This window comes from Lithobates pipiens, unplaced genomic scaffold (genome assembly GCF_037356315.1).
Source record: "Lithobates pipiens isolate NorthernLeopardFrog02 unplaced genomic scaffold, aLitPip1_a1.2 Scaffold_22, whole genome shotgun sequence".
NCBI classification, from domain to species: domain Eukaryota; kingdom Metazoa; phylum Chordata; class Amphibia; order Anura; family Ranidae; genus Lithobates; species Lithobates pipiens.
Window position 1 is genome coordinate 23,043,501 of NW_027507784.1, and position 12,720 is coordinate 23,056,220.

General features: G+C 45.0%; 1 protein-coding gene across 1 annotated transcript in view; it reads right to left on the reverse strand.

Annotated features, from left to right (window-relative positions):
• The window catches only part of LOC143923424 (serine protease 33-like), a 38,790-nt gene extending 26,697 nt beyond the window's left edge, over positions 1-12,093 (reverse strand). The window contains exon 1 of the mRNA XM_077447083.1: positions 11,968-12,093. Within this exon, the coding sequence (XP_077303209.1) occupies positions 11,968-12,004 (37 nt within the window). The 5' untranslated portion in view covers positions 12,005-12,093. The remainder of the gene's footprint in view (positions 1-11,967) is intronic.
• Between the last annotated feature and the right edge of the window lie 627 nt (positions 12,094-12,720).

Sequence of the window (12,720 nt, forward strand, 5' to 3'; positions counted from 1 at the left end):
TACATCACTACATTCGGAATTGTTGGCCAACATTTGTGGGGCCGTGTGTATGCAAGACAAGCTTGAGCCAACACCCTTCAAACAAAACTCCACAATTTTGTTGTCGGAAAGTCCAATTGTATGTACGAGGCTTTAGGGGATGCTTTTGCATCACTTAGTGGCAGTATATCTGACTGACTCAATCTCCAAGCTGCATGAAATCAGTAAGGACCATATATTGAAGACATACACAAGGAGTCAAAGTGAAGGATACCAAATGGTATAAATCCGCTAAAAGGTTTAATAAACATACACGGCTACACAGCAAAGGTTATAAGTCTGGGGTGGTGTGACCGTGTCACATGTGTAGGCTCAGCCCAACATGTTTTGTCCCCTAGGACATCATCTGGGGCAACATTTGTTCAATATTGAGTTGGCCCGCCCTTTGCAACTATAACAGCTTCAACTCTACTGGGAAGGATGCCCACAAGGTTTAGGAGTGTGTCTATGGGAATGTTTGACCATTCTTCCAGAAGCAGATTTGTGAGGTCAAGCACTGATGTTGGACAAGAAGGCCTGGCTCGCAGTCTCCATAATTATTCATCCTAAAGATGTTTTATTGGGCTGAGGTCAGGACTCTGTACAGGCCAGTCAAGTTTATCTACCCCAAACTCGCTCATCCATGTCTTTGTGGACCTTGCTTTGTACACTGGTCCAAATCGTTTGGTGGAGGGGAGACTGTGGTGTGGCGTTCTTTTTTCAGGTGTTGGCCTTGGCCCCTTATTTCTAGTGTAGTGCTGACATATGTTTGCCTATTAATGTGTGTTTCCATGCTAATCACAAGTCTGTGGACGTTTCTTTGGTTTAGTATTTGGCGCCATCTAGAGGCTAAATACTGGTACTGAACTTGAATGTTTTTGCTTTGAAGACAGCACAAGATATACACAGGAAGTGACTGTTGTTTTGTTTAGAAGGTTGACCCGTTTACCCAGAAGGCTTGATGACCTACCCATGGACACCCTCTCTTGCAGTGCATGTTGGGTAGGACATAAAAGGAACCCGAGTGGCCATTTTAGGTCTCTTGGGATGGCGTGGCCTGCCTGTGAGGATCTGTGTGGAGGCCTCCCATGAGAAGAGGCCTACAGCCATCACAGAACGCAACTTCGACAGCTTGTGTAAGTGACCTCACGGTGCAGGAGACACATTGACCGGATTGGAGAAATCCAGAGACACTCGTTTGAGCATCGGAGGATCGGGTTCACCCAGCATAGCGAACAGAGTGACGGAGCCATCTGATGGAGAAGCAAGCTGCAGTCACCAGACCAGAGCTACTACACGGAGTTCCGATCCAGTTGGTGAGCAGGTCAATACCCACAGTTTTTTAACTTTCACACGCAGATAGACTCATACACAGGCCTCACTGGGATCTGTAGTTCCACGGAGGAGGGGCCGTGTAACTGACACTAAGCAGGTCTGAGGCCTAACTACTCTGACGTTTCTAAGTTTTGTAACATAGTTACTAAAGTTCCACCAGGAGCACCTTTACCTCAACTTAACTTACTTTAATCTGTGGATTACAAAGAGTTACTTTAGCTAACGAAGACAAGAAGATCAAAGACCAAGTACTTTAAGTGAGATCTCACGCATAGCTTTAGAAGTAGGGAAAGCTCCCAGGTATAAATATATACTTGCTTGCAATTGCTTGCAATTTTTTTATGTTGAAATTCATTGTACTGTCGTCCTATGTTGGGATGACAGCACAATTACTGTAACCACCTTTTGAAATATATTTGCAGTAAACTATACTTGGTTAATTATCCAGTTGTGTGGAGTGTTGTTTTCTTCCAGCAGGTCGAGCCAGTGAATCCTGAGGATACAATACAGATATATTGCATTACATTATATTGTGCTGTATTGCATTGCACCACAGCTGTGTCAAGGGGATTGAGCCATTTCAGGGGGGGTTCATTAGCAGAGTGCAAGCCCGAATCAAATTCCAGCAGCTCCTTCGGGGGTTAGTGCTACACTAGTGAAGAGAACTCTTAAGGCGTCAGCATACCAAGACATTTAACAAAACATTAATAATAATAATAATAACAACAACAGAAAACCACATACACAAAACATCAGTAAATTTGTAAATACCAGGCTAAGCCATGAGGCTTAACCACTGCTTGAGAGGTAGGAACCCCCCACAGAAATCGCAAGTGGAACCTGGGCAAGATCCCTCCCGGCGGTGAATGTGAGAGTATGTATTTAGAATCTTGAAGATAAATTAAAATAGGGCACATCCATAGAGCAGGACACCCCTGCATATAGGATAACATACTAACCAGTAAACCAAGGCTTATTCAATCCAACTGAAAGGAGAGTGCAGACCACATCCACCCCCAGAGTAGGATATTGCCCGGGTTCTGCTTATGATTTCTGCATGGGTTCTTCCTGCCATACCTGCCTGCCACACCGCAAAGCATGAAGAGGATCATAATATGGTTTGTGTTCCCTTGTACTGTACCTCACCCAAGGATGGGGTGTGTCAGATCTATACCTATATAGTTGCCAAGAGAAATACTCTCAATGATTGTAGAGGCTGATCTTTTAATAATGTATTTGTGATTTTTAGCTTGATTAGGGTAAAAAAAAAATATATATTTTGGAATAAATTGTTGAATGTGTTTATTATGGGCTACTGAGAAAGTCCATGTATGTTTTTTTTCTTAGATCTTTAGTGATATTACGCGGTATCTCCTGTCCTTCTGGTCTTTTGATTTGGTACTAGCCCAAGGTCTGGACGTTGGAAAGTCTGGGGTGGACACTGGGAAAACCATGAGGATAGAGACTGAAGGAATGTCCTAGGCTGGATCATGAAGATAACGATGATTCTGTGTGTAGGGTTACGCCGTAACTCCACTAAACGAACATGTTTTGGGGTCCATGCCCCTTCATTAGCATAGAGGAGGAGAGCACTGTACTGTGAGCTTTTACATATATTCAAATGGAATAGAAAAATGGCACCCAAATGTGTTGGGCACTGGGCAGCATCAATGGATCAGTACGAGGGGTTCCTTAGAACGAGACAGAAGGACTGAATAGGCTGGCTGAGATGTTAAGATTGTCATCTTGTCAGGTATAAGCTTTGAGATGTCAAATTCACAGCAGATAAGACAGAGGCTTTTGTTGGTATAGTATAAATATAGATAAGCCTTCTCCAACTTCCCTTTATTGTATTTACACAGCAATTAGCTCTGACTTATAAATGTTCCCAGTTACCAGTGATGTGCAGATCATTTGTATCTGGCTCAATGATCAGCTTTCCTTTGTCTCACTTCAAGGTTTTTACCATGTTTACTCAGCATTATCAGCTGTAAGCTGTCATTGAGCTGTTGACCATTTGACAGCTTTTTACATTCAGAACTGTGACAAGCTTGACATGGCAGCCAACCTACTTCTGTTATGTTATTGTACTTCTATATTTCTTGTTAAAGAGGTTTTATTAGGTTTATTAGTATAACAGAGATCGGAATTAAACCAACACAATCAGGCGTAAACAGAGTTGGTGGAGCATGATATAGTGCGGGCCACCAGACATTTACAGTAGGTGGTAAGATAAACTTGTAACTGGACTAATATGGTGAAAATTGTTGGTCTCATGCACACGAGACGCTGTTAAACGCGCGTTCAGAGGCAGTTGGACACTTTTTTCAACTGCCCCTGAACTCATTCAATGTTATCCTATGTGTCCATGTACACAGTCTAGTTTTTTGCCGTTTTTAGGCAGTCCTCGTTTTTCCAGAAGCAAAAAAATGGGTTCAGACGCAAAAGTTTTCATGTTTCAGACGCAAAACACGGCAAAACGCTGCTACCGCGTTTTGCCACGTTTTCGTTTATAAGCGTTTTTAAAGGTGACCTATTTTTTTTACATTAAAAATCTCAAAAATTATTGCAAATGCTGAAAAACCATTAAAAAAATATTTTAAACAATTTAAATTGCAAGTGGACAATCCACAACTTGTGGCAAGTGACATGGCAGGTGGCAAGTGACATGGCAAGTGGAAAATCCACAACTTGTGGCAAGTGACGTGTCAGGTGAAGTGGAAAGTGACATGGCAAGTGGACAATCCACAACTTGTGGCAGGTGACGTGGCAGGTGACGTGGCAAGTGACCTGGCAGGTGACGTGGCAAGTGGACAATCCACAACTTGTGGCAGTTGACGTGGCATGTGACGTGGCCAGCGGCGTGGCAAGTGGACAATCCACAACTTGTGGCAGGTGACGTGGCAGGTGACATGGCAAGTGGACAATCCACAACTTGTGGCAAGTGACATGGCAAGTGGACAATCCACAACTTGTGGCAGGTGATGTGGCAAGTCACGTGGCAAGTGGACAATCCACAACTTGTGGCAGGGGACATGGCAGGTGATGTGGCAGTTGATGTGGCAAGCGGACAATCCACAACTTGTGGCAGGTGACGTGGCAAGTGGACAATCCACAACTTGTGGCAGGGGACATGGCAGGTGATGTGGCAGTTGATGTGGCAAGCGGACAATCCACAACTTGTGGCAGGTGACGTGGCAAGTGACGTGGCAGGTAATGTGGCAAGTGGACAATCCACAACTTGTGGCAGGTGCCGTGGCAAGTGACATGCTAAATACAAGTACACTGCTGCTCTCACAGCTGCTGCTACTCACTCTGGTCTAACAAAATTGCTGAAATAGTTAATAATACAGTTTTTTGAGCTTGGGGAGGGTCTATGATGTTTGCTTAACTAAATGCTTCTAGACGCAAACGCGGTAAAACGCGGTAAAATACCGCTAGATCGCGGTAAAAATCGCAGCAAAACGGGCATTTTAAAAGCCAGTTTCAGGATAAAGAGAACTGGGGATAGTAGGATGGGGTTTAGTCTGGGGAGATGAAGCTTGTATTGTACAAAGTGGGGCGGAGCTCCACGTCCAGAGAGGAGGGAAAGAGAGTAGAGAGAGAAGGAAGAAAGGAAGGGAGTCCACGGAGATGCTTAGTAGGGGCGGTGGGGTGATTATTACCATGGGAGAAGGGCAGTTAGGTCGATAGTTGGTGGTAAACATTGCTTGATCCAGGTTACCAGATCCGGTCAAATTTTGGGACTTGATCTTTTTCCATGGCATCCATTTTGGCATGGATCATAGAACGGGTTACTCTATGTTTGGTCCCATCTACAACTAAAGAGGGGGCTTTCCAAGCCTTAGCTATAGTTTGTTTTCCAGCTTTAAGAAGTTGAATTAAGAGCTTAAATTGCGTGGGTGACAGGGAGTAAAGTTTAGATTAAGAAGTGCTGTGGTTGGGTCTGGTTGTAAGGATGTCAAACAGTTTGGTAGCAAGAGCAAAATTATCAATCTAGAAGGCTTGGACTATTGGGCATGTCCATCAGATATGAAGGGGTGTACTTCGCTCTGTACAGCCTCTAAAACAGAGAGCTGAGTAGGAGGGGACAAATTTGGCTATTCTATGTACTTGTACATTTCATGCTTAGAGATACACAGAGAGCTGACAAGGATTTAATGCACCTGCTTAGATTAACAATATAGTTTTCCAATGTGTAGATATATCTGCAAATTACACAGGCAGGTTCTTCTTCCTGCTTAATACTGCGGGACAGTAGGAAATTTCCAAAATGAAACTTTTATTTCCTTGAAATTTTTATTGTGAAAATTGGGAGGTTTGGCAAAGGCGATGGAGAAGGCAAAACGAATACTGCGTACACATGATTGGAATTTTGGTCGGAAAAAGCTCTGATGGTTTTCCTGGCGGAATTCCGATGGGATTTCTCTCAAGCTGTCTTGCATACACACGGTCACACTAAATTCCGACCATCAGAAATGCGGGGACGTACAACACTAGAAAAAGGAAGTTCAATAGCCAGTAGCCAATAGCTTCCGTCTCGTAGTTGAATCTGAGCATGCGTGAGTTTTTGCACGTAGTAATTGCATACACACGAACGCATTTTCGGATAGAAACTTTTTCCGACCAAAAAATTGTGAACATGCTCTCAATCTTTTGCTGCTCGAAATTTGGCCAGCAAAAGTTCAATGGAGCATACACACGATTGCATTTTTCCGACCAAAAGCTCTCATCTGTCTTTTGCTGGCCAAATTTTGGATCACGTGTACGCGGCATAAGTTGAATTGTGAGGATTTTAGCCACTTCAGCTCTGAAAGGTTTTACCATCCTGCTGACCAGGCCATTTTTTGAGATACGCCACTGCGTTGACAATGATTTAACTGACAATTGCACGGTCTCTAATAGGCTCTAAGAGGCTCTAATAGGCTTCAAAAAAGGGTGGCCTCGGAATGCAGAGCATTGTGCTCCAAGGCCACCCAGTTGTGTGACCATAGCAAACAAATTTTTGTTATTATTACACTAAAGTTCCTCCTCGCCAATCAGGAGACAGGTCTGTGAGACCTGTTTCCCCATTGGCCAAATCATCAGATGATTCTATTGGATGCCTACCGCTTTGGTGGAAGAGGAGACATGGCAGAGGATGCTGGAAGCTGGAGGAGCAGACACCGGAGCCACCGCAGCCACTGCTCACACTCCAGGAGAGCAGGAGTGGACACCACAGCCCCGCCACACAAGCAGGCAAGTGACAGATGACCCACAGGAGAGGGGGGTTGTGCTTTTCAGTGCCATGCCACGCTACCAGGGGTTGTTTGTTTGCCACCCCCCCAAAAGGAGAACCCACCAGCCACCACTGGATACAGCTACAAAGTCACAAGGAAGATCAGAGTCATTAGGAGACTTCTCGGGAAACTAAGGGGAGGTAGAAACACTGGGGGGCACATTAGCAATATTTTCAGAAAACCAGGGACATAAGGAAGCGCTGGGGGTATATTAGTAATCATTTACACTAGGAAATCTTCTCCACTACGAAACAAAGGGCAAAGGGGCCACTTGGAATCTTCTTGGGGACCTGGCACTAGGAACACTATTGCCGCGTACACATGACCAGACTTTCCGGCAGAAAAGGTCTGATGGTATTCCAGACGGACTTTCGGGGGAGTCCCGATGGACCTTTCCAAATGAATGGACTTGCCCACACATGAACGGACTAAGTCCATTCGAAAGTCAGTTCGTTTTGAACGTGATGATGTAAGACGGGACAAAAAAAGGGAGTTCAATAGCCAGTAGCCAATGGCTGCCCTTGCATCGTATTTGGTCCGTCGGACCAGCACACAGACGAATGGTTTTCACCGATAGGAATTGAGTCCATCTGACATATTTGAAACATGTTCTATTTCTAGGTCTGTCTGATTTTTTTTTTACCGAAAAACGATCGGATTAGCCCACACACAATTGGACTGTCCGACAGACTGATCCCATCGGACCTAGTCTGCCAGAAAGTCCGGTCGTATCTACAGGGCATTAGGCTCATTCCTTTTGAACCGCATTCAATTCTCATGACATGTGAACCAAACCAGCTTTCTATGAGCATTCTATGTCCGGAATAGCCGTGGTCTATTTTTAAAAAGAGTCCTGTACGATTTTCTGTCCAGTTAAGGTCCTAATTCAAATGTCATGCACTTTAAAAATTCTCACCTGAACAGGTGAAAAAAACCACACCCATTTTTAAAATCGCAAGAAAATCGTGCCCAGACATATCTGAACTCAGCCTAAGGCTACGTTTCTTTTTTTGCGACCCTAAAGCCACCCAATTTAGAGTGGGAACTTTATGCAACTTTGAGTGCAGCTTTATCCAACTTTACAGTCTCTGGATTAAAGTTGCACCAAAAGTCACATCAAAGTAGTGCAGGAACCTTTTCAAAGTTGCTGCAACTTTAAGTCGCATAGATTGGAACAGCTGTCATTTAAATCAATGGGCTGTGACTTGTTATGCGACTTTATGTGTCCAAAGTCTAATGACAAGTCGCACTCGCCTAACTGTTGCTCAGGCAATGACTGAGGCAATAAGCCATGCCTAAATAGAAAGGGAGAGGGCCTTGTTGGACTGGGTGTGTAGTGGTTAGCATTCTCACCTAGCAGTAAGAAGGGTCACTGGTTCGAATCCCAACTATGACGCTACCTGCCTGGAGTTTGCATGTTCTCCCTGTGCCTGCATGGGTTTCCTCCCGGATACTCTGGTTTCCTCCCACAATCCAAAGACATGCAGGTAGGTTAATTGGCTTCTGTCCAAAATTGGCCCTAGTATATGAATGGGGACCTTGGATTGTGGGCTCCTTGAGGGTAGGGACCAATGTGAGTGTGCAATATACAGGGACAAATGTAGACACTTGCTCAGGTTGAACTGGATGGACTGGTGTCTTTATTCAACCTTACTAACTATGAAACTATAATTGGAACAACAGCAGGTGAAAACCAGTCTTGAACATGTCTTGTGAGATAACAGGTAAAAGCAGAACCTTGCAAGTTAAAGCGGAGCTCCAGGCTCCTTTAGAAAAAAAATTAAAAGTCAGCCGCTACAAATACTGTATGAGCTGACTTTTAATATTAGGTCACTTACCTGTCCACTAATCCAATCAGCTCCCAGGTGCTGCTGCCACTATTTTGCCTACGGGAAGGCAAGACTTCACTGCCGCTTCCCTACTGTGCATGTGTGAGGCATGCTTCAGTTTGTGAATGGCCCTGCTGTAGGGGCCACAGAAAATTCAGCCGGAAGTGGGAGCGGGTACCTGTCAAAACAAGGTACCCACTCCTCCCAAAAGGTGACAAATGTGGCAGCAGAGGGAAGGGGGCAGATAAGCGGAGCCTCCCCTTTTGGGTGGAGCTCCACTTTAAAGCTATGGAACTACATGTACAAACATGCCTGTTGGTCTTTGAGAATGGAGACAGCAGCAAATGTGCAGATCTGTGACATGTATCCCACGTTCTGAGACAGAATAAAAATATGGAATCTCTTCTCAGAAAAGTTCTTCCAAGAAACCCTAAAAAAATAATAAAACCTTATGCAAGTTTATAAAGTTTTCCTCCTATTTTAATATAAAGAGTTCCAGCTGCAATTTTTTTTTCAAAAGTCAGCAGCTACAAGTACTGTAGCTGTTGACTTTTAATAAGGACACTTACTGTACCTGTTCAGGGAGCTGGGGATGTTGCCCCCCCCCCCCCGAGGCAGATTCATACAGTATTGGGTACAGGTGCCACCATTCTAACTAAGGGAAACCGGCAATGGAGCCTTCAGGCTTCACAGCCGGTTTCCTACTGTGCATGCAGTAGGCATTGTGATTGGCCACCTCCTCTTCTGGGACACACACGGGTCCCAGAAGGCAGAGGCGGAGAAGGAGGTGGGCTCGCTGACAAACTGTGCTGCGGCTGGGCTAGGAGTAGTAAATTTATTCTTTGTAAAAAGGTAGGTAAGAAAAAATAAGTAAAAATAGATATGTTTGTGAATTTATTAAATTATTTTTAAATTGTTATTAAATTATTATTAAATTATTTATTTAATAATTTCTGATTGTAAAAGTGGGTGGAACGCCGCCTTAACATCCCCCCATGCAGCCTTTAAAGAGGTGTAATTTAAGCCTGGTACACACGGTTCGATTGTTGGCAGGGGATTGTCTGTTGACAGAGTTTTGTCCTAAATTCTTGCCGTTAGTACGCTCCTTTAGACAATTGTTTTTCAATTTTGGGTACAACAAATGTTGGATGACAGGCTAGTAAATTTTCGGTGGACAGCTCCGTGTCTGATTTTCGTATGGTCAGTACACAAATCCGTCACACAAAAGTCGAAAGTACAAACATGCATGCTCACCAAACACAAAATTAGCAGAAGGGGCCCAAAGGGTGGCGCTCAAGAGCTGAAACTCCTCGTTGTACGTCACTACGTTCATGTTTGTGTCACGACAATTGTGTGCTGGATCCAGGCACACGCCTCTTTTGACAAAAATCAGACGCTCGCTTGGCCAACAATCGTCCCGTTTGTGCGAGGCTTTAGCGTTCAGTGAAAATGACTTGTTTCTCAGAAATTTTCACTGTTGCGAAACACATTGGAGTCAATTTAAAATGTGAAGTTGAACTATCCTGCACATGTCTTTATGCCAAAAAAACAAATACAAAACAACAATGAAAAAAAGACATTACAAAAAAAAAAAGAGGCACAGTCTACATAAATGGAAAGAGTATTATCTTACTTTCTAGAAAGTATTATCTAAGAGGCTCAAGACACGAAATTGAGAGTTCCAACTTTGGTAAAATATCATGAGCGAAATTGGTAATTCTCTATAGTAATTCAATCTAGCTACCGTATATACTCGAGTATAGGCCGACCCGAATATAAGCCGAGGCCCCCAATTTACCCCCAAAAAAACTGGCAAACTTATTGACTCGTGTATAAGCCGAGGGTGAGACATGCCTGTCCATCCCTGTGTGTGTGTCCGTCCATCCCTGTGTGTCCGTCCATCCCTGTGTGTCCGTCCATCCCTGTGTGTCCGTCCATCCATCCCTGTGTGTGTGTGTGTCCATCCATCCATCCATCCCTGTGTGTGTGTGTCTCCATCCATCCATCCATCCATCCATCCCTGTGTGTGTGTGTCTCCATCCATCCATCCATCCATCCCTGTGTGTGTGTGTCTCCATCCATCCATCCCTGTGTGTGTGTGTCTCCATCCATCCATCCATCCCTGTGTGTGTGTGTGTCTCCATCCGTGTGTGTGTGTGTGTGTGTGTGTGTGTGTGTGTGTGTGTGTGTGTGTGTGTGTGTGTGTCCAGCCTACCTGTGTCCCGAGCCTCCGTCCCGTGCCGTGCCGTGCCTTGCCTCCGTCCCGTCTCGTCCCGTGCCGTGCCTTCCCTTGCCTCCGTCCCGTGCCCTCTTCGTCGGCGCCTCGGCGGCCATTGTAAAATTCAAAAGCCGCGCCTCCGCCTTCGCCTGTGATAGGCGGAACACTGAATTTCCCAGCAGCCTGTGTTCCGCCTATCACGAACATCGTATCATCCTCGTCCGTAGTACGAGGATGATACGATGTCCGTGATAGGCGGAACACAGGCTGCTGGGAAATTCAGTGTTCCGCCTATCACAGGCGAAGGCGGCGCCGGAGGCGCGGCTTTTGAATTATAGAATGGCCGCTGTCTGTCTGCTCGACACGCTGATCGAGCGGGCAGACAGCGATGACTCGAGTATAAGCCGAGGGGGGCACTTTCAGCCTCAAAAAAGAGGCTGAAAATCTCGGCTTATACTCGAGTATATACGGTAAATCACTTTGTTCATCTCCATTCACAATGATCTCCTGGATCTTCAAATCTGTTAAATAAATAAAATAAAGGTGTAGAATGTCTTATCTTCTACCCAGGGGCGGACTGACAACTCATGGGGCCCCCGGACAATTGGAGATTATGGGGCCCCCAGGCAATAGGAGAAGATTATGGGGCCCCTGGGCAATAGGGGATTATGGGGCCCCCGGGCAATAGGAGCAGATTATGGGGCCCCCGGGCAATAGGAGATTATGGGGCCCCCAGGCAATAGATTATGGGGCCACACAGTATACATACACACATACAGTATACACACACACAGACACACAATATACACACACAGTATACACACACAGAATACACATATACACAAAGGTACTGGAGAGGTGGGGCAGCTATAATCTTGGGAGTTTTAAAAAAGAAACACAGATTTTTACATACTGTCCCTGGTTTTATTGAGGCTGGCAACCCTGATAGGGCCCATTAGTGGCATGGGGCCCTCGACAGTGCCCGAGTGCCCGAATGGTCAGTCCACCCCTGCTTCTACCAGCTTTTGCCTGAGCAGCTTGGTGGGACAAATTCCAACTTCGGCAAAACTTCAACGAAAGCAGAATCAGTAATTTTTCAGCAAAATAATTTTATCTGAAATCACACCGCTCCTCCCTGATTAAAATTCTCTCAGGAATCTTCCGGTCAGCAAAAAAAAGTTTAGACAGAACATTCCCAGATATTAAATGGGCCGCTGTTTGGCTTTTTGTATTTGGCAGCCCTCTGTGAGACCTCAGGTGAGTGCAGACGTTTAGGTGAGCTACTTACCTGTGGTTATCAGGATGAGTACCGTCAGCGTTCCCATCCTGGCAGAGAGAAAGATATTCAGAAGATCTGTCTCTCTCTCTCTCTCTCTCTCTCTCTGATCTATAAAGAGTGCAATTTTGTGTTCATGAATTTAAACCTTTTCAGCTTCTGGATAATAATATAGTTCAGATAGAAAAGCTCTGGGTTTCTTTAAGATAACGTCACTGTAGAAGACATTTTTGGCCAACACACATCAGGTGTGGCCCCCAATCAAGCCTCCAGCCATTGACGATAACATTCCACTTAGTTAAGTCTTGGTCTGGCATTCCACCTGCAACCTTTTTCTGTGCTAGCTGACGCATTGCTCAAATGCTAACACACCTCACCGAGAAAGGTGAGTGAGCCATGGATGTTATAGGTTGCCATTGACAAATGGTTTCCTGGTCATACAATTTTTTGGGAAAAAGTCTGTATTTAGACAAGAAAAAGTGAACAGGCAACTAGGGATCCCGGTAGATGACTTTAACCAAACATGGTTATGATGTCATGAAGCCTAGTGCCAGGATCTGTCATTTAGTGAGGGGAATTGTAGGCAGGTGCAGTCTGCTTTCTCTACTGCAGGTGGTGCTCTACTAACCCCAGCATTGCAAGGGCCTTAGGTCCTATATGGCTTCCTGGCTCACAGGGAGCAGCTATCCAATTGGATGCTGGAGCTCCATCTGACTCAGACAGCCGTATTGGGCCAGGTAGAGTCTATTTAAGACCCTGGCTCCC